This window comes from Erinaceus europaeus, chromosome 3, assembly GCF_950295315.1.
Source record: "Erinaceus europaeus chromosome 3, mEriEur2.1, whole genome shotgun sequence".
Lineage (NCBI taxonomy): Eukaryota > Metazoa > Chordata > Mammalia > Eulipotyphla > Erinaceidae > Erinaceus > Erinaceus europaeus.
Window position 1 is genome coordinate 53,765,199 of NC_080164.1, and position 26,209 is coordinate 53,791,407.

Consider the following 26,209-nt stretch of genomic DNA (forward strand, 5'->3'; position numbering starts at 1 on the left):
AGTAGATGATGAGGCAGATAGCAGAACAAATGAGGACCTAGAGGGAAACAGGACACCAGCTGAAGAAGAAAAAAAAGCAACCCCCAGTCACTGACTCATAGGCCCCCCTCCCCCAGCAAATGCACTTTCCAAAAAATAGAGAGAAGTGCAATCCTTTCGGGTTTCTCTCTTCTCTCTCCATTGCCCTGGGCAATCATGTTAAAACTCACATGGCTGGTGCTTATTCAGATAAACCTAACAATGCACACCGCTGGTTACCATGTGAATCTTCACAAGCCACACAAGAATGTACTGGTTCAAATCCCTCCGTCCCCCTCCAAAGCAAAATTTATTCAAGACAGCAAACTGCTTAGCAGCTATATGAAAATTAATGGTGCTAGAAGGAATTCTATCTTATATTTACAAATTAAAAATTAGATGTACTACCATGCAATAAAGGTTAGAATAGCAGCAAAAGCTAGAATGGTTTATTCAATTTTACCACTGTTCCTTTCATTGTAAGTTCAAATACACATATATAAAACATGCCATATATTAATCATATGCATTCAATAGAAAACATCAAACAAACAAATATGTCAAATAACTGAGCACTTTCACATTTTTGTTAAAGTGAAACTTTTTTTTTTTTTTGGCATACAGAGGAATAAAGAATTTATTACAATGGAAAGATACCAATCACAATTTTATTCTTTGGACTTAAATACGACTGAGGCCAGGAATGCCGGACAATTTCCTAATCAGGTTCTTGTTCTTAATCAGTCTTATTTTACAAAGCAGATAAAAGGCTCTCCAGGTTGGGAAGATCTTAAAGGTCATCTAGTCTAATTTAAGGTAACTATAGTTCTAAAAACAATAAATAACAAAGAAAGTCTGCTAAATTTGAAAAATATTTGTAATTAAAATGCTGATAAAATTTCTCACGTTGATTATTGGAAATTTTTTCCAATCTGGAGAAATCATTCTGATTGTAAACTTTGTTCTACCAGTAGAACAAAAATACTCTTAATAAAAATATTAAAATTGAAAAATCACAAAAAATTAAAATCAAGAAAGAAATACTAATAATAGAATTTTTTTTCCCTAGTTGGACCATCTTTCTCTGCACTTGACCAGTCAGTCACTTAAGGTTTTAATAAGTAGAAGTAGTAACACTTATTAATTTTGAAAAAAAATAAGACTTTAAAAATATGGATGAGAGAAAACATTTTTAAACCCTTAAATATTAAATATTTTTAAAATTTTTGATTTTCTAGATTGATAATAACATTTCCCATAACTGTAACAGCACATTTTCAACTATAAGTATTCAGGTAATTTTCATTTCACAGTCAAATTTGACAGAATTTAAAAATTTTCTGCGTAAGTTTATAGCATTTTTCTTATTAAGTGTTTCATTACTACATTAAGATTTATATATAAATTACTAGTGAATCATAGAAGAGAGTTTAGTGCAGTGAGCAGGTTTGTAGTTTTTGCAAAACTACTTTGTATTTGCCTTTTCATGTGAGCATATTTATTCACACATTTAAATGTTAATTTGGGGAATTAAGTAAATTATGTTGATTTTAGAAAACTTAATATTACTTTTTAAAATGAACAAGATTCAGTTCAAACCTAAATTAAAAAAAAAATCCTTTTAAATAGCTTTACCCAGCTGTTTGTATTACCTGCTAATGCATTTTAAGAAAGGATTACTCACCTGTAATCACAGTCACAACTACCTAAATGCACTGACTTTGGTTTGGATAGACTACAGTGTGGATTCTCATTAAAGATTTTAATGTACTTTTGCTACAAAAACCATATCTTGTTGAAACAAACAGGATTAAGTTTTGATGCTGCATTTGAGCCGAAGTGTTGAAATAAAGAAGTTCTGCCTATGTTCATCTATACTGAGCTGTTTAATTAAAAAAATTTTTTTTAAATATATAGGGCCAATTATTCATTCTCTGATTTGTATTATTTGCTGAAGTTGATAATTACCTTGGGAAAAGGACAAAAGAAATACCAATAAACACTTTAATCGACAGGACCTAAAGTTCTTGTAGTAAACCTTCAAGCTTGCTAGTATAAATAAGCCTGGCACTTTGATGAAAATTAACATGAGTTTTGTAAAGAGCACATTGGGGGATTGCAGTCAAGTCTTATCTTTAGTTCCAGTCAACTAGCAATCCTGAAAGAGTTTGCATCATCATCAGAGCAGGCCATTTGACAGAATTCTACTGCTGTACCTAATCAATCTATGGAAGACTGTGGCTGTGCTGTGTAACAAAGCTAAAATAGATTTACAAATGGGGTTTTAGGGGATAAGCTCCTCCACAGGATTACATATTGATTTTAAATATAAAAAGCTTATCATATAAACCATAACTACAAAAATAGTGAACCTATGCATAAATCCCTTTAGAAGAGCACCCACTTCAAACTCTAAGCCAAGAATAAATCAAGATGTACAAAATCCTAGAGAAGATCCATTTCTTGTGTAGAAAATGAACATACCACTTTATAAAAGCCCACCCCAATGTGTGCAGGAATGAATTTATCTTTCCTGAGGGGGCATTAAATAATCTGGAAGAAACTATAGGGAAAGTCTCTAAAAGATGTTTGCTAGCAAAGGGATCCTACAACTTATCTCAGTAGCGTCAAACTCCTGCTATGAAAATCATCTGGAGGGGGAATTAAAAATAACAACAGTGATTATCACTTTTCAGAAAAATAGATATATTGTTTCAATGTCCTATAGCTATTAATATATTAAGCTTTCCACCTTGGATTTAGCAGCAGATATATCTGAAACTATTTTAGTTTATTACTGAAACCATTATTAGCAACTAAATAGAAGAGATGGGAAAAGAGAAATGAATGTTAAGAAAAAGGAAAAGCAAAACAAACCCAACTAGCTTTTCCTACTAAGAGTATTTTTTAATTTTTATTTTATTAATTATTTTTTATGGTGTTTTCAGATTCCAAAAGGCTGCTAAATCTCTGTGTCCATTCCAGGGATGGTTGAGGGAATATTGGTTTTCACAGAACACATCACCATTATCAGTACCACTCTACAACAGTCTTGCTCAGGCTAGTGGTATAGACTTTTCCCTGAGAAAGTATCTTTATTTGTAGTCAACAGACTGCTTCTCTCCTTAGGTCTCTTTTCTTGCTCAACTAGTGTAAGAAACCGGCCAACAGATTTAAAGCAAAGTCTTATGTGGACCAATATACAAATTGAAAAACAGAATAAAACCTTTAAGAACAATTTTTTTTAAAGGAAAAACATTTTTCTCTTGGTCAAAATATGACTTTCTAAGAGTCTTACGTATGTACAACAGAGAACAGGTAGTATGTTAGATTACTTATGACTGTTAAGTCTGTTGTAAAGAAACAGAATTACCCATGTAACTGGTATCTGTTATATGTATCACGGCCCTCATTTTAAGAATGGTACCTGCTAATAATATTGGCTTTGGACAGAAGCAATTTCTGTCTTACTTCATTATATTCACCAATATTTTATGGATGATTTTTACTATATGTAAGAGAAGTAAAACAAAAATTGCAGTGCTCTGTATTAAGCATGTTATAAAGTGAATCTATGTAAAACATAGTTATATATTTAAAATATTTTATATTACACATGCATATGTAAAAAGTACTTTATAGTCATTATCAATAGTATAATTTGATATATTTGGATAATTACTAGAAGGAAACTATCTGAAGTCTTGAAATAAAGTAAATATTCATAAATGTGGAAATACAAATGTTAGTCATATTTGTCAAATGAGGTTACAGATGTGTAAGCATTTAACAAAAACTTTTCTAAATGTATACAATACTAATTAGATAAGTGGCATGTGTTTCATGAAATAACAATATTAAAATCTTTTTAAATATGTGGTTTCAGTTTACTTTCCCCTTCAAACTTAAACTCCCAGTTAACTAATTAGAATTGGCTTAATATGGATCAGGTACCTTATCAGGTGAAGAAGGAAATTACCACAGGCAGTCAATGGGTTAAGAGGTCAGTACAGAAAAGGAAAATCAATTTGCATTGATTAGACAAAAGGTCCATTTTATAGAGCCCAAAGGATTAGCTTTTAAGCAGACATCTTTGAACTATAAGACATTTTCAACCAAGAGTTATAAGAACAGCATTATAACACCTCAATTAAAAAAAATCATATGGAGTGAATGCCATTGTCAAAACTAAGCAATGTTTACTGATATTATAAACTATGCTTAGAATTACTACATAATTCATTTTAAATTGTATAAAATTGTGGAATTGTTTTATTTACCTGTTATGTCATTTTTTGACCTGAACTGCCACTTAAAGGAGTTGGACTCTGAAGAACTGTATTTAACTAGACAGTGACCTAGTTTAGTGTTGCCAGCAATAAGATAATCAAGGCAAATTTTACAATTTGAATGTTAAACATGAAAATTATACATCTTACAAACCTCTACAGTGGAACTAGCTTTAAGCATATATGTAAAATGCAGTTAAACCACTTAATTCCTCATATTTTCCTTTTTATGCACATTTAAACTTACTGTCAAAAGTTAAGGCAATTCTGCGCTTAATAGCAAACAATGATTATCTCTAAATCAATCTCTTTTGGTTTTATATGACTATTGCTAATTCTTGTAAGTCCCCAGTCAGGCCACACCTAGTGAGTACACTATATGTCAGAAATTCATTACACTATAAATCTCTCTGACAATTGATACCTCACATACCTCACTCCACCACAGCACTTCTTACCTTCAATGGCTAGCATTGCTCGCAATTCTCGATTCAGCAGCTCATACCTTCGTTCTAAATCATGTTCTTTTTCCCTAGGCAAGTTGCAAAAGTTCATCAATATGCTAATTATTAAATCATTAAACACTTAAAAGAACCTTTAGGTTACATTGATTTTAGGACTTAAACTGACTTTTCTCTTTAACTTTAAGCTACTCCAAACATATGATACACAAACTTAAAGCCTTTCACATGTTGAGTATTTACTGGTGCTATTATTTTTTTCCTTCAATTTTGAATTGTACAGAAGTATATTTTAATAAGTAATCTATTCTTCAATGCTTCTTGTACTAAATGCCAGGTTACAAGGCTATTTTGTGAGATAGTTGTAATAATTTACAATAAAAAATCTTGTTTTAGAGCTCCATGCGACAACATAAGAAACATGAAAGTATTACCAGTACAGATTCAATATAGTGCGAAAAATGCAAGACTAGTTAAGTTTTATGCTTCTTTGTAACTATTTTATCAAGTTCAAGCATGGCAAATATGACAAAGCTTGACTTCTTAACTAAAATAAGGCTGTTCCTTTCCACACTAGGTGGCATAAATTAAGAACAGTGCTAGTGAGCAAAAAGAAACAAGCATTAAGTTCTATAGTGAACTAAATGGCTACAGACTAAGAATGATTATATTTAATCTAGTCTCCATTTTATAGTAATTCTTACTCTCATAAAAGGTTATTTCTTTGTTCATCATTAACTTTCATTTCAAAATTCAGAATAACAACATCTGTAGAATATGAATGTACTTGCTCTTACTAAGAGGTTTTTTTTTTTTTTTGGTTTTTATTTTATTGTGCCAGAAACTGAACACAGGGCCATGTACATGTGAAGCATGCAGTCTATCATTCAACTGTATACCAAACACTAAGAGTTACTTCTCTTTAAATTTAAAATTTGATGTTAAATGAACTTCATTTTTCTTCCCTCTATCCCCTACTAGTAATCAAATCTTTTTTATTTTGTGCGCAAGTACTTGACTATTAGAAAACAAAAATTGTTTATAGTCCTTAACTTTTTATAGAAGAAACATATTTTTCATTCTCTATTGAAAAATTCTTCATCTTCAAATGAAAATCAACTATATGCTATTTTAAATTTTTTATGTGAGACATATCGTCATTTCCAAAGGAAAAAAATAAGCCTAATAAGTATGAGACCCCAAAGAAGGAAATGGAAAAAAGTTTAAAGCTCATCAACACTGTAGAAAAAACAAGCACAATCATGAATACTTACAGGAGAGACAGCTGGTTCATTCTCCTTATTAAGGCATTTTTCTTATTAACTAACATAAACCATTCCTGCATCATAGCTTCTTCTTCTTCTGTGTTCCTTCCTAGAATTCAGGAAGAGTTAGTTCTACTGAAGTTTTACAAGGCAAATAATACTCTAGAAAAGTGTTGTTGTTGTTGTTTTTTTAACATGAAACATTTTAGTTATCACAATAGTATATGTTAAACTGTTTCTTCTAAAGCTGATATTCAGCATGTGTATCTCAGGCCCCCCGAACATATCTACACATCACTCTAACGCTAAGTACAGTAAAAAATGTGTTCCAATTTTTAAATCCTCCCCAGAGGCTGACTTGTGTATTATGTTTCAATGAGGAACTCACTGTGCTGACAGACATATGGTCATGATTAAAAAAAATATTAAAAATCATTATGAGAATTATAAGACTAACGGGGAGATCAGAGAAGTCCAGAGATTTTTATGAAAGTTTCCACTTGTAATGACTTGCTTTTTCTATCTTTTTCTTCTCCTTATTTTCTTCCCCACAAAGTAAGCTGAAGATGTAAATGTATATATCATTCTAGTACTTATCCAATAGCATCAAGAACCTGCAAATTATCTTAAACGCTATAAATGAACAGCTACTAAAAAGTATCTAGAGTTATCTTTAAAAAATTATAATAAACATAACAATGAAAATAAATTAGAAAACATGTCAGCTGAGAGATGATATAAAATTCAAGATTATAAATTTATTGCCCATACATTTGAAATATACTTTCTTTATCAGCCATGCTATCATCTTTTCCCTTATCCCTAAGAGGCCAAAGTATCAAAAATCACAACATACCTATTTATTTGCTATTACCTATCATTTACTTTTCTTTCCCTTTAAGTTGTATCCAGTCAAATGTACAGTTCTTTGACTCCCCCACTGCTGATTTTTCATCCAAGACTGCTTTATTGCTTTGCAAGGACATTATTTAATACTTCAGTCCAACTTCTAGTTAAAAAGTGTTCCAATAGCACAGTAGTTCCAATAGCACACGGGGCACAAAGTGCAAAGTCCAGCTTAAGGATCCCGGTTCCAGCCCCTGCTTCCTCACCTGCAGGGGAGTCACTTCACAAGCAGTGAAGCAGGTCTGCAGGTGTCTATCTTTCTCTCCCCTTCTCAATCTTCCCCTCCTCTCTCCATTTCTCTCTGTCTTATCCAACGACAACTACGACATCAATAACAACAACAATAAAAAACAACAAAGGCAACAAAAGGGAATAAAAAAAAAGTGTTGGGGGGGCGTGTGGTAGCGCAGCAGGTTAAGTGAAGCGCAAGGACCGGTGTAAGGATCCTGGTTTGAGCCCCTGACTCCCCACCTGCAGGGGAGTCGCTTCACAGGCGGTGTAGCAGGTCTGCAGGTGTCTATTTTTCTCCCCCTCCTCCATTTCTCTCTGTCCTATCCAACAACAACAACATCATCAACGACAACATCATCATAACTATAACAACAATAAAAAAACAAGGGCAACAAAAGGGAAAATAAGTAAAAATAAATAATAACAAAGTGTTCCAGCAAAGGCTAAATATACCAGTTATTTCTTATTTTTAATTTTCTTTTTTAAGCAGTGTATTTTCTTTTTACTTTCAAATACACTATCTGGTCATTTAGAAAATTTAAATCAGGGTGAGAAAATAGTATAGTGGTTATGCAAAAAGACATTCATACCTGAGGCTCTAAAGTCCTAGGTTCAATCTCCCAGACCACCATAAACCAGAGCTGAGCAGTGCCTAGTTAATAGTAGTGATAATAACAATAAATTACCTTAAAAACCTTAAATAAGGGGGCCAGGTGGTGGTGCACCTGGTTAAACACACATATTACCAAGTGCTAGGATCGGGGTTTGGGCCTCCACTCTCCACCTACAGGGGGTCCACTTCACTAGCGATGAAACAGATGTTGAGGTTTCTGTTTCTCCCTCTCTATCTCCCTGTCCTCTCTCAATTTTTCTCTGTTCTATCTAATCAAAAATTAAAAAGAAGAATCTCATGTGCTAGAGTTATGTTCTGCTTCTCTTTCTCATATTAATAAATAAATAAATATTTAAACATTTTAAGGAATACATAGATTTAATTGATTAAAATTTCAAACTCTACTTCACTAGTTTCACGCTCCCCAACTTCCCACTCCACTTTCCTTCTCTAGAAGTACTGTCACAGTTTAGAGTATCTCTTTCCAGACTGCAAAAATAACTACAATATTACATACATGCATATACTCTATCTAGACACATCAGGTTTTTTCTTTAACCTAAATAATACCATGTGATATACTGTCCTGTGATCTGCTTTTGACATGTTTGAAGACAGAACTTTTTAATATTTGCATAAACTATGGGTGCTCCACAGTTTACTTCTAGATAAACAGAAGTTTGAAGACAGCTTTAAAATAAAATTAGAATATAAAACTATTCTGTGCGTAAAAGATTAAACATGTGAGCAAAACATTCCTGTAAAATAAATATGTTGTTCATCATCAGAGAGAATCATGAGGATATGTGCCTTCATTAAATGCTGTTAAAACTGTATAGTATGAAACAGACTTAGGACAGATCCTTTTAGGGTATGAACAAAAGTCTTTATTGTTTTACAGTATTTTTAATCTCTTTTAGGGTAGCTGGTTTTGTATTCACTTTGGACCATGTGATGTCTTTACACTGGTCATGTGATATAGGCTGCGATAGGCACAAATCCCTGGGTAGCAACAAAAGAAGAAAGAGTAAAAAGAAAACACTGAGAAAAAGCTTGCAATTTGGAAAAAGGCCAATTGTACCCTGTTGAAGGCCTTTTTGATCAGTGAAATGACACATGTGTGGAGTATTAATAGGTGTAGTTTTTATAATATTTTGCTTTTTGATTAAAGACTTAATTTCAAGTGTTCATAATCTAAGTGAGTTCTAAAAATAGAGACATATTAAAACTTTAATTTAAGCTATAATTGAGGCTTTTAGTCAGTACTAGAAGCAACCAGTCTACTCTTAAATTAGCATCATTTTCTTCAATGGAAGACAGCTTTCATGAGAATAACAATTCTGATGTAGTATTTACTATGTTACCTTCAGTTTAACTTATACCTATTATTTCTAAGTAGGAATAAAAGATTCTCCTTATGTAGTTATGCCTAATAATTCAGGACTCTCATAATTCAAGTGAAATAAGCCTAACAACATTTAAAGACATGTAATATACTACTACATAGATTATATAAATTAACTGATAAAACATTTGAGTTTAAATATATTTTGTATCACTAATTCCTTATCTAAGATAGGGTACAATGATAGAAATCTATATCTAGGGTAGTAATTAAAAAATTAAAATTTCTTCAAATACATTATCATGCTATTATTTTTAAAGATTTAAATTTTTTATATTTAAAAAGCTTTTAAAAGCCAGTAAGTTGAACCATTACAAATTAATCCTGACTTTAATAACTGGTTAAAGACCCCTTTAGCTTTATAAGTAACAAAAAATATTAAAGCCTGTGATCACAGTGAGCTTTTCTCATTTCTCCTCTAACCATTTGTTATTTAATCCAATACTAGTAATCCAATTTGTCCATCAGACTTTTAAAGGGCAGAATGCAACTTCCTCAGCTTAGACACTTTTCAAAGTACAATATATTTTTCAAATGAATGCTGGATGTTTCATTTTTCCCAACTGTTCCTAGTTCTAATGCATGAGGAAAAAAAGAACAAGATGAACATTGTTCATACTGATTAAGTAAGAGCTCATTAAAGAGCTGTCAGTGCAGTACTTTGAATATGCATGAAGCATATAATCAGATCTAGTACCGTCACTAGAGGAGAATACGGTAAGTACAAAGGATTGATTTAATTACTTAGAGTGGGCTGTGGTGGTAAAGCAGTCTTATTAGTTCAAAAAAGAAAAAAAAAGGTTGTGTTCTAGCACTGTTAGAAAAAAGTCAGTTTTAGGTTCTGCCACAAAACAGAATCTCAGAATAAAATATTTTACAATGTAGCTTAAAATGAAGACTGTCAATATTTTATAAAATGGCCACATTTAAAAAACCTGGTTAATAATTTCTATTTCAAAAATACCCTTAATTTGTCATTTGTATATATTTTTTCTTTCTAGCATCAATATTGATACTTTGTAAAACTACATATTTTTCAGTTTTACATCTGAAAAATTCAGTACATATACCATTGCAGACCATTTTGAAACAAAAAGGGACAAAATACTATATACTTCAGTATATAATTACAAAAAATGTGAAAGCACGACTGGGTTTTTGTGCTATGTTTTAAAACACATTGCCTCATGTTGACTATAAATATATTGCCAATAAAAACATTATCATTATATTTAAAAATACTGGCTAATGCAAGCTCTGATAGTATTTTTTCTACTTTGTTTCTATAAAGACCTCTGTTTTTTTTTATCTTGCCTGCAGGAAGGAATGTCTTTTTAGCATCACAATCTCTATGTCAATTATTTCTTTCCCATGTTACTTATTTCAATTACTGGGACTGGAGTATAATTTGAAAAAAAATACTAAATAGCCAAGAATAATGATAATGGCAGGTAAAAATACTAAAAATATGACTTCACACCATTCTTCCTGTCATATAGATAAAAACTAATAGAAAGAAGTATAATGCATAGTATTGTACATAAGATAAATACCTAATAAATGTTAGATAACTTTAGCAAGCACTTTTATAACACATTTTCTCCAGACAGTTAAAGAATTCAATTTTGTTCGGGAACTCATAAATTCACCCAAGAATTTCTCTATACTTTTATTTTTTCAGAAGCAGCATTTTCATTTAAAATTTAAGGTGATATTACAATCTGTATTAATAATTTCTTTAAAACAGGCTACTAGCAAACTGCTCCTCTTTTACTAGAAACTTAGTATCTGCTTAAACATGTCTTAAGACTGTGAATCATTAACAGAAATACAAAACAAGGGGCCCAAAACATAGCAGCGTGATTATGCAAATGAATTTCATTTGAATTGAGAAGATCCCAGGTTCAGTCCCTGGCACTACTGTAAGCCAGAGCTAAGCAGTACTCTGATAAAAAACAAAAAAACAAACAAATAAATAACCACATAAATAAATACAAAATAAGGAACAATGCAATTTTAGCTAAACAGAAAATGAATTCAATGGAAACACAAAGATTTAGTATATATATATATATATATATATTCTTTCCACCATGGAAGATTACTGAAATGCTGCCAAAGCTATACATACAGAGATAGCTTGATCACATATGGTGCTTAAAGGATTCAAAACTACACCAAACATAAAAACAAAAAAATTTTCCATAACCAATTGTCCTGCTGGTATTTCTACAGGAATATAATTTTTCAAGGATATATATATATATATATATATATATATATATATATATATATATATATATGACAATGGAGACACACATAGAGGTGTAACTAAATTGTACTACAGATTTTAATAATAAAGGAAATGAAATCTGAAAGATTTACTTAATGGATCAGAAAAGATCAATTTAATGCAGTTATGTAGGGTCATGAACACATTAAATCCAAAGCAATGTTATTGCAGGACTCCAGTGTCCCAGTTTTAGAAAATATTTTAAATTTAGGCAATAAAAGTTTTATTAGGAAATTAAATTTTACTGTGTAAGCTAATAAATGTTTCTATTCCAAAATATATCTTCAAATAGCAACCAAAATAAATGAAAAGTATCATAATCCTTACTGATGCTTTTGCTTTCAGCAGTAATTATAAGTTTTTGCTCACCATGGTGTATTTGTTACAGTATTAAGAACATAAATATTGAGGAAAGTTCCGTCTCCTTTTGTTGAAGTAAAATAACATATTCTCAAAATAAACACACCTTTTATTATTTGGTAAGACAGAATGCAAGGAGAGATTCAGGTAACATCTCTTTACAGATAACTGATAAGCTTTTATGCATGTACTTTTTTTTTTGCATGTACTTCTTGTGAGGCATATGTATAGACAACTTCATACTTCCTCAATAAAATCATAAGTAGGAAACTGTCTCTGAAGTTTAGAGAGCAATAGCAATTTTTTTAAAACTAATTTCATGTTAGGATATGGACAGTCTTTTTTTACACCACATATTAGTTCTAGATTTCTCAAAAGGTAAACTAAAAACAAATGTATGAGTAAGAAAATAAAAATTAATTATTTATTTATATTGACACCAGTGTCATTGCTGAGGCTTTATGCTGGTATTATGAATCCACTGTTCGCTACAGCCATTTTTTCCTTTTGTTTTTTAATCCTATTTTATTTGATAGGACAGAGAGAACTTGATATGGAGAAACAGAGAGAGGGAGAAAGAAAGATACTTTCAGACTTGCTTTCCTGCTCATGAAGTGATTCCCCTGCAGGCAGGGAGCAGGGGCTCATACCCAGCTCTTTGTGCATGGTAAAATGTGCTCTCAACTAGGTATGTCACTGCCCAACCCCCAAAGTAAGTTTTTTTCTAACACTGAAATAGTAATTGTGGAAAAATATGACTAATCAAACTTTTTAGATTCATTTATAGTTAGTTATTTAGAATTTTATTAAAATTTCTTAGATAAAAAAGCAGAGGAGAGACAGACAGATATGGGTGGACACAAATACACACACAGTAGGAGAGACAGACAGACACACACACAGAAGGAGAGACAGACAGACATGGATGGATGGAGACATACACACACACACACAACACACACCACACACACAAAAAAATTACTGATTCTGGGTCCACACATACAGAAGGAGAGACAGACAGACACATACACACACACACACACACACACACACACACACACACACACACACACACACACACACAGAGAGACAGACAGACATGGATGGATGGATGGATGGATGGATGGATGGATGGATGGATGGATGGATGGATGGATGGAGACACATACACATATAGAAGGAGAGACAGACAGACATGGATAGATGGACACACACACATACATACACACACACACACACACACACACACACACACACACACACACACCCTCCACAAAAAATTTACCACACTCCCAGAGGGATAAAGAATAGGAAAGCTTTCAAGGACTGGGATGGGATACGGAGTTCTGGTGGTGGGAATTGTGTGGAAATGTACCCCTCTTATCCTATGGTCTTGTCAATATTTCCATTTTATAAATAAAAATTATATAAATAAATATAAAAAATGGAGGGGATGGGATATAGAACTCTGGTGGTGGGAAGTGTATGGAATTGTAAGCCTCTTATCCCACAATCCTGTTGATCATTAAGTCACTAAGAGTAAATTAAAAAAGGATGGCATTATTAAAAAAAATTACATATGGGGTGTGGTTGCACCCATAACTCTTCAGTGTTAGTAAACTTAGTAACCTTTAGAGACATTAATATGACCTATGTTTTAGCTAATATAAGACTGTTTTACTGTTTATAAATAGACCTGTGACTGAAGCTAAAAACACTCAGAACTCGTTATTTTTAATGTATATTTAATGTATTTTGTAAAATGATATAACATACAGTGATTCACTTTTATAGGCATCAGTCAACCAAATATACTACTGTCTACTTGAAGACTCAATTAAGCATCTTCCAATAAGGGGAAATTTTGAATTATGAGCCATGCTTACAGATGGATAGTTTCCCTTGCCAGTTCTCCCTTCTTGAAGCCTCTTTTGTTTGGACTGCACCTGGCCAACTTATCCTAGCCCCTCCCTGTCTGAGAGCTTTCATATAGTCATGTCATGGAAATTACTTTCAAAGTGGCAGAAGTGACATAGGAACATAAAGAGCTGAATATAATTATTTCTTGAAAAGTGGAAGTAGGGGAAACAATGCGTCTGGATTAATGTATCTTAAAGTGATAATGCATTTTAATAAAATGTGATGTAAAATATGTGTATAGATAGTTAAAGTCTCATAAGACATTTTTATATATTCAGGTAGGGTAGGTCAAAAGTTCTGGAAAAATCTTTTCATGGAAGAGTAAGGTTTTTTTAAATTATTTTTTAAAAAGGGTCATTTGAGTCTGGGAACTCAACACATAAGTATTTTATGGCAAAACAACTGAGTTGTAAATTAACTTTAGAATAAAAATTTTGTAAATTGAGAACTACTTTTATGAATGTTTACTTGTATTAATTCAGAGAAACTCTTGCTATTAAGACTATAAATTCTGGTGGTACCAAGCACACTATGTAACTGTACTCTACCTATAGTTTCTACAGCTGGTTAGATCTGTCATTATAATCTTTGCATTAAAACTTTTTTTTATATACAGATGACATGATCAGGTACATAATAAATTCTAAACACTCTGCAAAAGTTACCAAAGAATATACATAATTGCTACTGGAGACATGTCATTTTTAATATAATGCAAATAAGATAACACTGACTATGCATCCAAATGGCTTTTTTCCAGTTTTGTTTAAAAAAAAATTGACTAAGCCCCTTATCTTAGCCTAACCAACCATTTTAAATCTCAGTTTCTCCATATCTAGAAGGAGATATTACTTACTTCAAATTATTGTTAGAAGAATTAAATGAGAAAATCCATGTAAAGCCCTTAGCACAGTACCCATAACTAAAATGTTAGCTAAAATGGTAATAATAGAAGAGGATAATAATGACATGTTAGGGGAGGGCAGGATCTGGAAAGAAAAGGATGACAAGGTTGTAGTCCCTACCCTCAACTTGGTTCATAATTTAGTGTGGAGGCAGACAAATAATCAGAGATAGAGTGAGGGTACATTTCTTTCTTTCTTTTTTTTTTAGGTTTTCTTTTTAAAATTTTTTTATTATCTTTATTTATTGGATAGAGACAGTCAGAAATGGAGAGGAGAGAGTGGCAGAGAGGCACCTGCAGTCCTGCTTCACCACTCATGAAGCTTTCCCCCTGTAGGTGGGGACCAGGGGCTCAAACCAGGGTCCTTGGGCACCGTAACATGTGCACTGAACTAGGTGCACCACCACCCAGCCCCAAGGGTACATTTCTAATTAACGGATGCACACAACTTATATTTTACAACAAAGTATAAAATTCATACAGTATACTGATAGTATGCCACTGGTTATAAGTGGGTAGGTGAAAAATGTGGGTGAAATCAGTATAAATCTATCTCTACAGCTGGAAAAACAAAGTAAATGCCCTACTAAGTATCTGTGCCACAGTTGCATACAAAAGACAACCAGAACTATGATGACATAACAGTGTGGCAGTGCCCCAGGCAATGATATTCTAGTTGTTTTCAGTGGCATTTGTTTATTTAAAAACTAAGTATATAGTGGATAAGTATACTGTTTAGTGACAAAAAAACAAGAAAAAAAATCTGTCCTGTAAACCATTATTTCCCCAATAAAATGATTTGAAAATAAATGAAAAAGTTCAATTTTATGATGGAAAATTATGATTTAGTGGAACATCACTGATAGTTTTTTTTTTAGCTATTAAGAATAATGTAAGGGGGAGTGGGGCAGTGGCGCAGCGGGTTAAGCACACGTGGCACAAAGCACAAGGACCCGTAAGGATCCCAGTTTGAGCCCCCCCACTCCCCACCTGCAGGGGAGTCGCTTCACAGGCAGTGAAGCAGGTCTGCAGGTGTCTGTCTTTCTTTCCCCCTCTTTGTCTCCCCCTCCTCTCTCCATTTCTCTCTGTCCTGTCCAACAACAACAACATCAATAATAACCACAAGAATGTTAAACAACAAGGGCAACAATAGGGAAAATAAAGAAATAAATATATATATAAAAAAGAATAATGTAAGGGACACTGAAAAAGACAACCTGAAGTTGAATTTATGTATGATTTTAAAGAAAAACTCTCACTCTGCAAGAAAAACTAAATACATGTAAAGCAAAAAAAAATTCAGAGAAAATTTTCATCACTTTTACACACAGAAATTTTTGTATTAAAAACAGAGCATCTTTAAAATAAGCTGATGAAATCACTAGTGTATATTAAATAGGTAATTTACTAAATTTCATATGATGAGATTAGATTCTGCTATGAGGATGTAAAATCAAATCTATATATTTTTTAGAATATAGAACAAATCAGGTATATATGTTCCAAATAAGCTCCTTCCTAATAAAATTTCTCTAAGTGCAGCAAATATGTATTCTATAGTCAGAAAGCTAATCTTTTTTAAAGTAACACCCTAACTGTGGTAAAGTCTTTACACTTCCTTAAAATAAAAAACACACCTAGGACAAGAGATAGCTTATCAGGCAGGGAGAGTGCTTTGCCATGAGCACAATCCATGGGTAAGTCTTACACCACATGGGAATGCTATGGTACCTGGAGAAATTCAATGGTGCAATGGTGTCTCTCCCTTCCTCTCTCTGTTTCTCTGAGTGAAAAAGGGGCTTAAAGAAGTGAATTATAGGGGCTGGGTGGTGGTGTACCTGGTTGAGCGCACGTATTACAATGCACAAGGACCGGAGTTCGAGGCCCCGGTCACCACCTGCAGGGGGAAAGCTTCATGAGTGGTGAAGCAGGACTGCAGGTGTCTCTCTCTCTCTCTTTCTTTTATTTTATTTTTTTTATTGTTGTAGTCGTTGTTGGATAGGACAGAGAGAAATGGAGAGAGGAGGGGAAGACAGAGAGGAGGAGAGAAAGATAGACACCTACAGACCTGCTTCACCGCCTGTGAAGCGACTCCCCTGCAGGTGGGGAGCCGGGGGCTCGAACCGGGATCCTTACGCCGGTTCTTGTGCTTTGCGCCACCTGCGCTTAACCTCTCTCTCTCTTTCTATATCACCCCCTTCCCTCTTGATTTCTGGCTGTCTCTATCCAATAAATAAAGATAATAAAAAATATTTAACGTAAAAAAAGAAGTGAATTATATATGAAAAAGGCTCTGGCTGTGCAAAAACCAAAAGAAAACAAATCATATCCAGATTGTTTGCATAGCTTCCCATTTAAAGTAAGGGATAAGTTTAGAGTTCCTCTCAGGTGCTACCTGCACAGTAACATACCATTCCACTCAATACTTTATTTGATCATGCTTGGGTTCAGATAACCAGGCAACACTTGAATAAAACCTTCCTTGTACTTTTTAAAATATATACTTTTCAAAATATATGTAGCCCATTCTGGCCTATGGTCACTTAAAATTTCAAAGTACAGAAAGCAAAACAAAGGAGATGCACCTCTAGCAGCTTCCTATCATAAGTCTTTAACAATTACACAACACCTTGAATTAAATGCAGTGAATGATGTTTTGTTTGCTTGTCTTTTTTAGTGCTTTATTATTTTTTTTCAAGATCAGGTCAGATGACTTATACATGTCACCACTCCATTTCCTCATTCAATGTCCCTCAGTTTTTTTCTCAAGGTATATAAGAAATAATCATGATGGACTTGTGTCCACAGTAGTTTTTCTTGAAATCACAGAGACAACGGTATCTCAAAGATGCTTCTTGAAGTCAGATCTCCCTCATCTGATCACTAGCCAATAACTTTCTCATAGGCTAGGAATAATGATGATAAAAATTATGGTGACAATAACATCAAATATTTAATGAGGTTATATAATTTAACTAAAGTCTAATTAGTGGTGGAACTACATCTAGGCAGTTTACCTGGTGAATCATCAACTTTAGCCATCCTACCTGACACTCATAAGTAACCAGTCTTACTAGAACAAGCCCTTTGTTTAGAAATCAGGCCAAGGTGGGAGTCGGGCTGTAGCGCAGTGGGTTAAGCGCAGGTGGCGCAAAGCACAAGGACCGGCATAAGTATCCAGGTTCGAACCCCGGCTCCCCACCTGCAGGGGAGTCGCTTCACAGGCGGTGAAGCAGGTCTACAGGTGTCTAGCTTTCTCTCCTCCTCTCTGTCTTCCCCTCCTCTCTCCATTTCTCTCTGTCCTATCCAACAACGACAACAACAATAATAACTACAACAATAAAACAAGGGCAACAAAAGGGAATAAATAAATAAAATAAAATATATAAAAAAAAAAAAAGAAATCAGGCCAAGGGAGTTGGGTGGTAGTGCAATGGGTTAAGCGCACATGTTGATGCAAAGTGCAAGGAACAGTAAGGATCCCGGTTCGAGCCCCTGGCTCCCTAGCTGCAGGGGAGTCGCTTCACAGGCGGTGGAGTAGGTCTATAGGTGTCTATCTTTCTCTCTCCATCTCTGTCTTCCCCTCCTCTCTCCATTTCTCTCTGTTCTAACAACAACAAGAAGAAGAATAACTACAACAACAAAAACAACAAGGGCAAGAAAAGGGAAAATAAATAAATATAAAAAAATTAAAAAAACAAAACAAGAAATCAGGCCAAATTTGACAAAGCCTTGTGAGAAAGGAAGGAAGGAAGGAAGGAAGGAAGGAAGGAAGGAAGGGAGGGAGGAAAGAAGAGGAAAAGACACTAGCCTCTGTTAACAAAATAATTCTGCTTAGTTCATTCATTAGTAGAGTGTGTTTTGTTTACTGTTTTCTTGGAGTCCTTCACAATGATCTCAGAGCAGTACGTAAAAGAATGTTAAGTGGAGTTAGCCTTTTTTTCTATGCTTATATGTCCATGTGAAACACACACACACACACACACACACACACACACACACACACACACACACACTGAGCTTCATCTCTGGACTGGAGCATCAATCTTCATTCAAGCTTTGGGATCCTCTCAGACTGTCTGACTTCTAAGATTATTGATAGAGCAAGTCATGGTGACTCCTCTCAGTTTCTCACTGCTTTTGCAAGCACCAGAAAGGTGTACCCACAGAAGCAAACATATTGAGCAACTTGGTATCACTCTTAAGAAGTTAGTTCTACTGAACGTATTTTAAATGTCTTTACACTTCTGTTTCATAAGACTAATCAACCAAAATGCATCCTACCATACATAATTTAAACTTAATTCTTCTCAAGTATAGAAGTATATCAATTACCCACAATCTAGTTTTCTTCTGTTAAAAAGCTATTCAAGGGAACTGGGTGGTGGCGCAGCTGTTTGAGCACACATGTTACCATGCATAAGAACCCAGGTTCAAGCACCTGATCCCCACCTACTTCATGAATGGTGAAACAGTGCTGCATGTATCTCTCTCTCCCTATTTCTCCCTTCTATCTCAGTTTCTCTGTGTCTATAATAATTATATAAATGGGAGTCGGCGGTAGCACGGCGGGTTAAGCGCGTGTGGCACAAAGCACAAGGACCAGCATAAGGATCCCGGTTCGAGCCCCCAGCTCCCCACCTGCAAGGGAGTCGCTTCACAGGCGGTGAAGCAGGTCTGCAGGTGTCTGTCTTTCTCTCCCCCTCTCTGTCTCCCCCTCCTCTCTCCATTTCTCTCTGTCCTATCCAACAACAATGACATCAATAACAACAACAATAATAACTACAAGGGCAACAAAAGGGAAAATAAATAAATATTAAAAAATTATATAAATAAGGGTTTTAAAAAAGCTACTCGAATGCTTCATGACATATTACCCTTACCCAAGGTTATACATATGTTACCATGTCTATTCCAAAGATTTTCTTGCAAATTTCAGGTCTTTCAGTTAGAAATCCAGAGAAAACAAAAATGTAATGCACAGGTTCAAGTCCCTGATCCCCACCTTTAGGAGGAAAGCTTCACAAATGGTGAAGCTGAGCTGTAGGTCTGTCTGTCTCTCTCCCTCTCTACCTCCTTCTCCCTTTTCAATTTCTGTCTCTATCCAATAATAAATAAAGATAAAAAATCTAATGCATAACTCCTAGTTTTTAGAAAATTTCTAAAATAGTTATTTTCAGATTTCTCCTAAATTTAATTACCAGGATATATTCAATTCCATTTTTTATATAAATTTTCAGATATCCCTTAGAATGAAAAATATCTTGCTATGTTATACCAATAGTCCTTACTAGATTCTAGCCTGTCTTAAAAAAAAATTAACGGGGGTTGGGTAGTAGCACAACGGGTTACACAAAGCGCAAGAACCATGTAAGGATCCCGGTTCGAGCCCCTGGCTCCCTACCTGCAGGGGGGTCGCTTCACAAGTAGTGAAGCAAGTCTGCAGGTATCTTTTTCTCCCCCTCTGTCTTCCCCTCCTCTCTTGATTTCCCTCTGTCCTATACAATAATTACATCAATAACAACAACAGTAATAATAACCACAACAACGATAAAAAACAAACAAGGGCAACAAAAGGGAAAAAACAGCCTCCAGGAGCAGTGGATTCATGGTGCAGGCTCTGAGCCCCAGCAATAAAGCTGGAGGCAAAAAAAAAAAAAAAGCTAGGGGGCTGACTTGTACAGTACAGTAATGAGCTTGAAATTTAAGTATGCAAATTTTTCCTGTGCTCTACCACTGAGAAACATCCTGGGAAACTGGCCTAATACTTATAGTCAGATATGTCTTTCTCTTGTGTTTTATGTACTCTTCTTTCTCCCTAGTACTATAGTCAAATTAAAATGGCCAGAGTAATCCTATCGAAAACATCATACAGTTTTACCCAAAGCCATGGTGCATATCAGTTCTATTTGGTCCTCACAATGTTCTGATTAATACTTCATTCCTCACACTCATTACCATCAAACTGAATTATACTGCTTAAAATTTAACAAAATATTTACACTGACAATTTTGCAATGTTCACTTTAATTTTATTTAATCTTTTACTTAGATTCACAGTGATCACTTGAGTCAAAACAAATATAATTTAAAAATATTTAAATTTTAGGTCACCCAACCTTATTCTCATGAGAAATTAAAATATTTGTGATTAATAACTTATTTTGGTGGGAAATTGTTTATATTTCTAATACATTGATTTTTAAAATTAAAAAAATTACCTAAGTAAATTTCCTGACTTAACTTTTCAAACGGAGCTAGATTCTTTGGAAGTAAAATAAATACATCGGGGGCTAGGTTTGTGAAATTCTAGGTCACAATTATCTAGTGGTGAATGACCTATTGGCAAGAGGAGAAATGTTACTTTACACAATTCCTAGCTTTGGCCACCAAGTGGTGCTATTAATTCAGAGTGAATTGGCATTGGGGGAGTAGGGTTGGGTGGCTTTGGGGTGGGGTGCGCAAAGTAAATGCAGAAGACGTTCATAAGTCAATATTTGTAACTGTGGATTGTGATTCACCTATCTTCCACTCAATGTTACCAGCATAAAAATAGGAGAAAATGAATTCAATACTCTCATTTTGATGGTAGAGTTCATTCTTGTTCTTCAGGAAAATAACTAAAAAGTAAACAGTAATATTAACCATTTAAATCAAAACTTTGAAATAGGTATCTATCAGCTCAATAGTCTTTCCTTAACTTGTATAAGTTTTTGCTCAGGAAATAGTCCTCTGAGCAAAGTCTTTCACATTCCAGTTTAGAAGTGGCATGTGGGAACAGGGAACAGATACAATGACTACATATGTTTAGCTTATGCAGGGTACCTAAGAAAAATGTTAAAAATATAACTAGTGACTAAGATAAAGACATAATAATAGGGGCCAGATGGCGGTGCACCTGGTTAAGCGCTCACATTACCATGTGCAAGGACTCAGGTTCAAGACCCTGGTCCCCACCTGCAGGTAGAAAACTTTATGAGTGGTGAAGCAGGGCTGCAGGTATCTGTCTCTTTTCCTCTCTATCTCTCCTCCCTTCTCAACTGCTCTCTGTTTCTATCTATGCAATAATAAACAAACAAACAAACAATTAAATATAAAAAGATACAATAGTGGTCCGAGAGGTGGCCCAATGGATAAAGCATTGGATTCTCAAGCATGAGGTCCCGAGTTCAATCCCTGGCAGCACATGTACCAGAGTGATATCTGGTTCTTTCTCTCCTGTCTTTCTCAATAATAAGTAAATAAAATCTTTTTAGAAAAGATACAACAATGTATAATTCACACTGCTAATGTTTATAGGGCCAGGTGTGACACACCTGGTTAAGTGCACACATTACAGTGTGTAAGGATGTAGGTTCAAGCTTCACAAGTGGTGAAGCAGGGCTGCAGATGTCTTTCTGTTTCTTTCCCTCTCCTCTCTCAATTTCTGTCTCTATCCAATAGTAAACAAAATATTAAAAAAATAAAAAGAACTGTCAATATTTCTTAAATATGATGATTGAGAGTAAGGCAGTAGTGCAGCGGGTTAAGTGCAGGTGGCGCAAAGTGCAAGCGCTGGTGTAAGAATCTTGGTTCTAGCCCCCGGCTCCCCACCTGCAGGGGAGTCACTTCACAAGCACTGAAGCAGGTCTGCAAGTGTCTATCTTTCTCTCCCCCTCTCTGTCTTCCCCTCCTCTCTCCACTTCTCTGTCCTATCCAACAACAATGACATCAACAACAACAATAATAACTACAACAATAAAACAAGGGCAACAAAAGGGAATATTTTTTAAAAATCTTAAAAGATTCAAAAATAAAATATAATGATTGATGATTTGAAAGCAGAATTTTGTAAGCCTGTACAACATGGTTATTCAACTGGATTTTTTTTTTCCCTGGTTAGGACTTCACTAGGGCCCCATGTACACTCTCCTACAACTCTCAGCAGACTCTTCTTTTGTCCTTCCTGAGGTGAAAAAGAGAGGAGAGATATCACAGCACTGTTTCACTGCCTGTGATACTTCCCCTTTACATGATGCTTTACATATTGTGCCTGGGGGTCTTTTCAATGGTAAAGTGTGCACACTAATGGGTAGGTTATCTCCCAGGCCCCAATTAGACAGATTTATCTAATAATTTATCTAATAGGAGGATCTGAGAAAGGCTCAGCATGCATCCAGTTGTCTCAATTTTTTTTTCTTTATTCCCCACCTCCTCCAGTTGTCTTTATTAACACCTGCATTTTTAAAGAAAAATATTTCCATTTGGGGAAAATGGGAGAAAGGTTTTGGACCAGGGTTTGCATCTTATATAAACTACCTTGATTTTGACTCTAGAATGAAGAGGCAGTTCCGACATGCTTCCTAGCCATCTCTGATGTCAATCTCTCCCTATCCTCCTCATCTCTTTTTTTGACTAAATACTGCTCTGCTTTAACAACTGGGGGAGGGGACAGAATTTGGGCCTGCTCACATAATGCCCGTGCACTACTTTTGTCTGCTCTACCTCCCAGGCCCTTTGATGTCATTCTTTGTCACATCAAATCATAAAAGTCTTGGCTAATATTTTAAAGTTGATTCCTTCACTGTACTATAAGCCATTAAGCCCCCAATAAAATTGTAAAAAATAAAGTGATTCTTAGATGCATGTCCAAAAATAAATTTCTCAAAATATTAAACTTCTTTCTTTCTGTATGTGCCTTATGAGGTTCATCTAACTAGTACAGCAATTCAATGAGACACATGCAGTTTGAAGGAACAACAAAATTCTTAAAAGCTTTTTTTCCCCTATTTAGTTGTAAAGATGTCCACACAAGCATTTATCATTTACTTTTATATATAACCCAAGGGTAAAAAAAAAAAATCACTTCTTGCCTTATGCCAAATAGCCAAACCAGTTCTTCAAGCATTTTTTAGGAGGGAGGGAGGGAGAGAGGGAAGACAAGAAGTAGGCGGGGTGGGGGCTGTAGGGAAAAGAGAGAGAATGTGCATGCTCAAGGAAGAGAAGTTTTGACAGATGGTAATGTTCATACTACTTAGGAAGTAAGAAAAAAATTCAAGTAAAGCTATAAGCAATAGTAAATCATGAAACTTCTGCTATGAGTGAAGGCAGCAGTTACTTTTATATTGATTGCTAACCCTCTGCTAGTGCCTGTGCTTAAGTACTCACATAAATAGTATCTATACCTGCATCAATATATTTTAGGCTCTAGTAAACTTTGGAAATAGGTACTACTGCTTTTATTTATATAATAGTTGAGGAAAAAGGCTCAGAGAAGTCAAATAACTTATCAAGACCACCTAGGTACTTGATTTTTTAAAAAGGTTATGTTCTTGGGTGCTGCAAAATAATTTACTTGGTAGAATATTTAGTTTTACTATATAAAAGACCCTGGGCTGGAGCCCTGGTACTACATGGGAACACCAAGGACTACACTGGGGGAACTTCATGGATGGTGGAATGGTATTGTAATATCTTTCTTCTTTGTTTTTCTCTCTCTTCTGTCCCCAACAGAAAATGAAGAAACCAGGTCCTGGAAGTTACTCAGTGCCTTAAGTCCTGAGTTCCTCCACTGGCATCACAGTAAACAACAACAACAATAACAACATAAAATAAAGTCTATTCTCTCGAGTTTCTGTATTGTGTTATGTCTCTCAACACCTGTAATATTGTGACGCAAACACATTTTAGTCCTCTGTTTCCCAATATGTGGTCTGTATCAGAGTTGTCTAGAATATGACCACATACAAGATCCACAAAGCATAATTTCTTAGGCAGGGCCAGGCAATGAATACATGTACATACATATGTATATATATAACTTTCATTTTTTGTTTTTTTACAAAATTAATTTTTTTTAGTATACAAAAAGTTTGAGAACCACTGTCTTATCCCTTTCACAATTAAGTCACTGATTTTTTTTTTTTTATTAAAGAAAGGGTGACATTCTATGCATAAGATGTTATTTTAGCATTGGCATGACATTACACAAATTTAATTTCACATTCAGAAAAAAAAATGTTGCTGCCAAATCAGTTCAAATGCCTAATTTTGTTTCAGATAGTTACTGAGAAAAACACATTTTCCTGGAATTTCTACTTTTTATGTGTTAAAAAATTTTATTGCAGTCTAGAATAAGGATGTACCTCATTTTAGGCAACAGATATGTTCCAAATTGAAAATTATGGTGATGTGAAGTGATAATTCTTCAGGTCCAAAAATTACTTCTTATATCCCCAATTCAAAATTCCTAGTAGTGGAAAATAATTTTTAAATATCTCTGGTAGAAATTATATATATTTGTACTTTTGGATAAATGAGCAAATATGAGTCAGCAGATAAAAAAGTCACCTTAAGACTGTATACAGTACAAAGTAGGAACACATAGTAAGTGCCAAAGAAAGAAAAAACAAATGTTAGAAATGAGAACTTTAGAAGGTTCTCTATATTCTTAATCAGAGATTTCTTTCAAGAAATTGTAATGATCAAGGTGAGTGCTATGACTTATAGATGCATATATTATACATTTTTTTAAAACTTAAAATACTTAATTTTTTTAAAAGCTTTTTCAGGGAATGTCTCATCATCATTTCGTAACAATTTTATGAGGGGATTATACTTATTTTCCCCCATCATGCAGAAAGTTTATGTTGTTTGTTCAAGATTCTGTAGCTAAATGTTCATGAATGGGAATATGAATACTGTCAGCCCAGCTCCACAGCTCATGCTTTCTTTTCTCTCTCTTTTCTCCTTCCACCCCCTCTTTTTGTATTTTATCTTTATTTATTTTAAATTTTTGCTTTATTGAGTTGTGGTTTACAATATAGTCTTTTAAATAAGATTTTGTTTATTTATTGGTGAGAAAGAAAGGATGAAGAGAAAGAACCAGACATCACTCTGGTACATGTGCTGCTGGGGATAGAACTTGGGATCTCATATCCAATGCTTTAGCCACCGTGCCATCTCCTGGACCATATAGTCTCTTTTTTCACCCTTCTCACCACCAAAGGTCTGTGTCCCCATTCCCACCCTCATAGACAATCATTATAGTTCTCCCAGTCTTAGATATAGGCTGACATTTTTGTTTTTCACATTTGAATGTTTAATTCTCTATGTTCTGCATATGAATGAAACTATTCTGTAGTTGTCTTTTTATCTCCTTGCTTGCTTCACTAAGCATAATCTCCAATTCCATCCACTTTATCCCAAAGGATACAATATTATCTTTTTTTATTGCTGAGTAAAACTCCACTGACTATATGTCCCATAGCTTATCCAGTAATATGCCAAAGGGCATTTTTTGTTGTTTCCAAGGGACATTTCGGTTGATTCCAATAAGCTTTTTTTTTTTTTTTTTAAATCTATTGGACAGAGATAGAAAGAAACCAGGAGAGAGGGAGTCGGGCAGCAGCGGGTTAAACACACGTGGTGCAAAGCACAAGGACCAGCGTAAGGATCCCAGTTCGAGCCCCCAGCTCCCCATCTGCAGGGGAGTCGCTTCACAGGTGGTGAAGCAGGTCTGTAGGTATCTGTCTTTCTCTCCCCCTCTCTGTCTTGCCCTCCTCT

General features: G+C 34.5%; 1 protein-coding gene and 1 long non-coding RNA gene across 9 annotated transcripts in view; one reads left to right on the forward strand and one right to left on the reverse strand.

The window, feature by feature from the left end:
- Positions 1-24,274, forward strand: part of LOC132537487 (uncharacterized) — a 28,954-nt gene extending 4,680 nt beyond the window's left edge. Inside the window, exons 4-5 of one of the 2 annotated variants that reach the window (XR_009548943.1) lie at positions 22,548-22,715; positions 24,158-24,274. This is a non-coding gene — a long non-coding RNA (uncharacterized LOC132537487). The remainder of the gene's footprint in view (positions 1-22,547; positions 22,716-24,157) is intronic. The other variant, XR_009548942.1, reaches the window with a different exon arrangement.
- The window catches only part of EHBP1 (EH domain binding protein 1), a 406,607-nt gene that overhangs the window by 2,418 nt on the left and 377,980 nt on the right, over positions 1-26,209 (reverse strand). For all 7 annotated transcript variants that reach the window (XM_060187205.1, XM_060187206.1, XM_007539625.3 and 4 more), the window contains 2 exons: positions 6,043-6,142; positions 4,766-4,839 (listed from right to left, as the gene is read on the reverse strand). In XM_060187205.1, coding sequence (XP_060043188.1) covers positions 4,766-4,839; positions 6,043-6,142 — 174 coding nt within the window. The remainder of the gene's footprint in view (positions 1-4,765; positions 4,840-6,042; positions 6,143-26,209) is intronic.